This window comes from Fulmarus glacialis, unplaced genomic scaffold (genome assembly GCF_000690835.1).
Source record: "Fulmarus glacialis isolate BGI_N327 unplaced genomic scaffold, ASM69083v1 scaffold36332, whole genome shotgun sequence".
Taxonomy (NCBI): domain Eukaryota; kingdom Metazoa; phylum Chordata; class Aves; order Procellariiformes; family Procellariidae; genus Fulmarus; species Fulmarus glacialis.
In genome coordinates this window covers 25,038-27,830 of record NW_009197813.1, presented here as the reverse complement: position 1 = coordinate 27,830, position 2,793 = coordinate 25,038, and the positions used below count along the sequence as shown (strand labels likewise).

At 37.8% G+C, this 2,793-nt stretch overlaps 1 protein-coding gene across 1 annotated transcript in view; it reads right to left on the bottom strand.

Annotated features, from left to right (window-relative positions):
* Positions 1-676: 676 nt before the first annotated feature.
* The window catches only part of LOC104073040 (nucleobindin-2-like), a 15,759-nt gene continuing 13,642 nt past the window's right edge, over positions 677-2,793 (bottom strand). Inside the window, 3 exon segments of the mRNA XM_009572686.1 lie at positions 677-838; positions 2,295-2,376; positions 2,709-2,793. The exon segment at positions 2,709-2,793 is cut by the window's right edge and continues 32 nt beyond it. Coding sequence (XP_009570981.1) covers positions 726-838; positions 2,295-2,376; positions 2,709-2,793 — 280 coding nt within the window. The 3' untranslated portion in view covers positions 677-725.

The window sequence follows — 2,793 nt, the reverse complement described above, 5'->3', positions numbered from 1 at the left end:
GCTACACAGAATTAATCTCAACAAGGAGGACGGTTCAGATCAATACACCAGAAGTACAGTATTCATTTTGAAGGCTTACAGTGAAATTCTTAGGCTTCTGTAAACATGAAAAATATTCACTGTTCCACATAATTCTTTGCTGTGTTTAGATTTTAGAAAATGCATATTTTCTGTGATTAAGGATTAGGAGTCTGATTTTTATTTGGTCTCAAAGAAGAAAGGGTTTGGTAGTGCTGGAAATGATAGGTCTTTATCTACGGTCTTTGTTTCCCCATATTTTGCTTCTCAGCATTTCTGGAAAGAGTTTCTACGTAAAACTAGACGTAACTTGACATTCAGGCCAGTTCCCTGCTTCCTCTCTGAGAAGATTCTGGTTCATGCCTAAACACAGAAGGGCAGACATCTCCTCCCTTTTTGTAAGAGAAGAGTTCAGCAGCTCAGTCCCCTGGCCATAAAAACCTTTAGTATTAAGTTTCCTTAATTCCCTCCTCCATTATAGCCTGTAAATGATCACCTTATTGTGTTTCTTACTGATGCATCGGAGAGAAAAGTAGTTTAATTTATTATTCAAATCTTATTGATACTTCATCTCTAACATTCCCAATGATTTTACAACCTCGGGAAGAAAGTGGAGAGTTCATGTTTCACTCTGATTTCCTGCTCCCATCCCCCCGACCCCCCCCCAAAAAACCCCCAAAGATGGTATAAAGGTGAGGCACAAGTGGTTAAGGGTGAACTTGATCAGTTCTAGCAGCTGGTTCTTGGACATGTCCTGGTGGTAAAGGCTGATCACCTCCCGCAGGATGTTTTGGTGCATCTCCAACTTTGTGCTCCCCAGCTGTAAAACAAGAATAAAACCATTTGTAACTTCTCAATTAAATTGGCCCCAAATGTGAAAAGTCTCTAGAGGAAAGTTTCTAGTGTAGGGACAATCAAACAAAACCTTCTATTTTTTGGTTTGTAAGTGGAATCAAGAATTTTATATGTGACTAACAATGAAATCGGATTGAGATTACCCAATAGACTGCATTATTATAATATTCAGAGTTTTGTCTTAGATTACTAGTTGTTTCTGTTTTCTGTGAAATGTTTTTACTTACATGACACATTGGTTCTTTAGAGATTGTTCTTTCTGAAATATATTATGTGTTTATGACAATATGGGAAGCTTGGAAAAAAAAAATGAACAACTTGATCCTGTATTTTACTCCTCATTGCGTCAACAATACTTATAACATTCTCCCTTTGCCTGCCTCTGAATAATACTAATTTTCACAGTTTGCTGAAGATTTCAGAACTTGCAGCTGCATTTTTGTGATTTCCCCTTCCCCCCCCTTAAATTACCCTTAGTAGCACCAGTAGCCTACAGAATAGAAGTACTGTCTACTTGGTTGCCCTTAACTCAGTGAATGAGTAGTGATGACTAGTTCTGGCTAATATAATGCATTCTTATGACACCTGATTAAATGACTTTGCAGAAAGTTTTTACATAAAATAATATATGTGTCAAGAACAGTATCTGCTACAATATTGCCAGTATCAAAAAATATATCATTAGTCCAACTCCCAGGGCATCTGCTATTACACATGACTGAAGGTGAGGGGAAATGAGGCTCTCGGAACTAAGGATCATAAAATGAAATTACCCACAGGCAGTTTTGAAGCGAATGAAAGACAAAATTAAATTGGTACTGAAATTTCATTATTTCTCTTCACAGAACTGAGTGGCTTAGGGATAGAATTTCAGGGTACTCAACAAAGTGAGCTGTAATCACTGACTATAGCATTTAAGGTTTGAAATCGCACTGTTGGCCCTGCAGGAACAGTTAAGAGCTTCCAGTATTCAAAAGGCCGCCTGAATATAGTCCGAAGCCTTATGTTTGAGATGAATCTCAAGAAGTTCTTGAGCTCTGCTGATAATGTTAGCACATGAACATGGAAGCCAATAAAGCCATATTAGTTTCAACCTTTCTAGAGGGGGAGAAAAAGCTAAGTTAGGATGTATGGGAGAGTGGAGCCCCTTTAAAGCACAAAAGAAACATGGATAACACATTACGGATAAGAAGTGCTAATATATACCTGACCATTTTGTTGCCACCAATGAGCAAATGCAATGATTTATTGTGACACTATTTTCTTCTGAGGGTGTTGAAGCAATTGCTCGTTCATACTGTCTAAAACTTAACTTGTCATGTCACGTTGTGCCCAACTGCTGGTAAATTGGCCACAGAGGATGACCTTTACATAGGAGATCTTATTTTAAAGTTTGTGTATCTACACAGAAAGATACATACGGGGTTGGAATTTCAGTTCTCCAGCTGGTCCTGCAGGAGGATTTCCTTGATGTAGTTTCTTTTGTTCCATCTGTTTTACGACCTGGTGAAAAATAAAATACCACAGTTGAAAAACTTAAATCTGTCAACTTTCTCTGATGTGACATAAATGAGTACACTTAAAAGAAATTTTGCAGTCATTACGTAAAGTCTTTGTTAACGGGTATACTACTGAGTTGAGATGCTTGCATTGTTTGCTATAATCCTGAATACTAGATTATGCTTTGCTGTGGTACCATTAGTTTAGAATTCAGCTGGGACTTATATGAGAAATCAAGGTAAAGAATTCTCCAGAGTTGGGGATTGTCATCAGCCATTAGATAAATAAGAACACAAAAAAGGAAAAAAAAAAAAATTCTGTTCTCCTAAGTGTACCTGCTGGAGCTCTTGTTTCTGAGCCTGAAGCTGGTCGTGTTGCCTCTGTAGCTCTTCCTTCTGTTTCTGAAGATCTTCTGCCTTC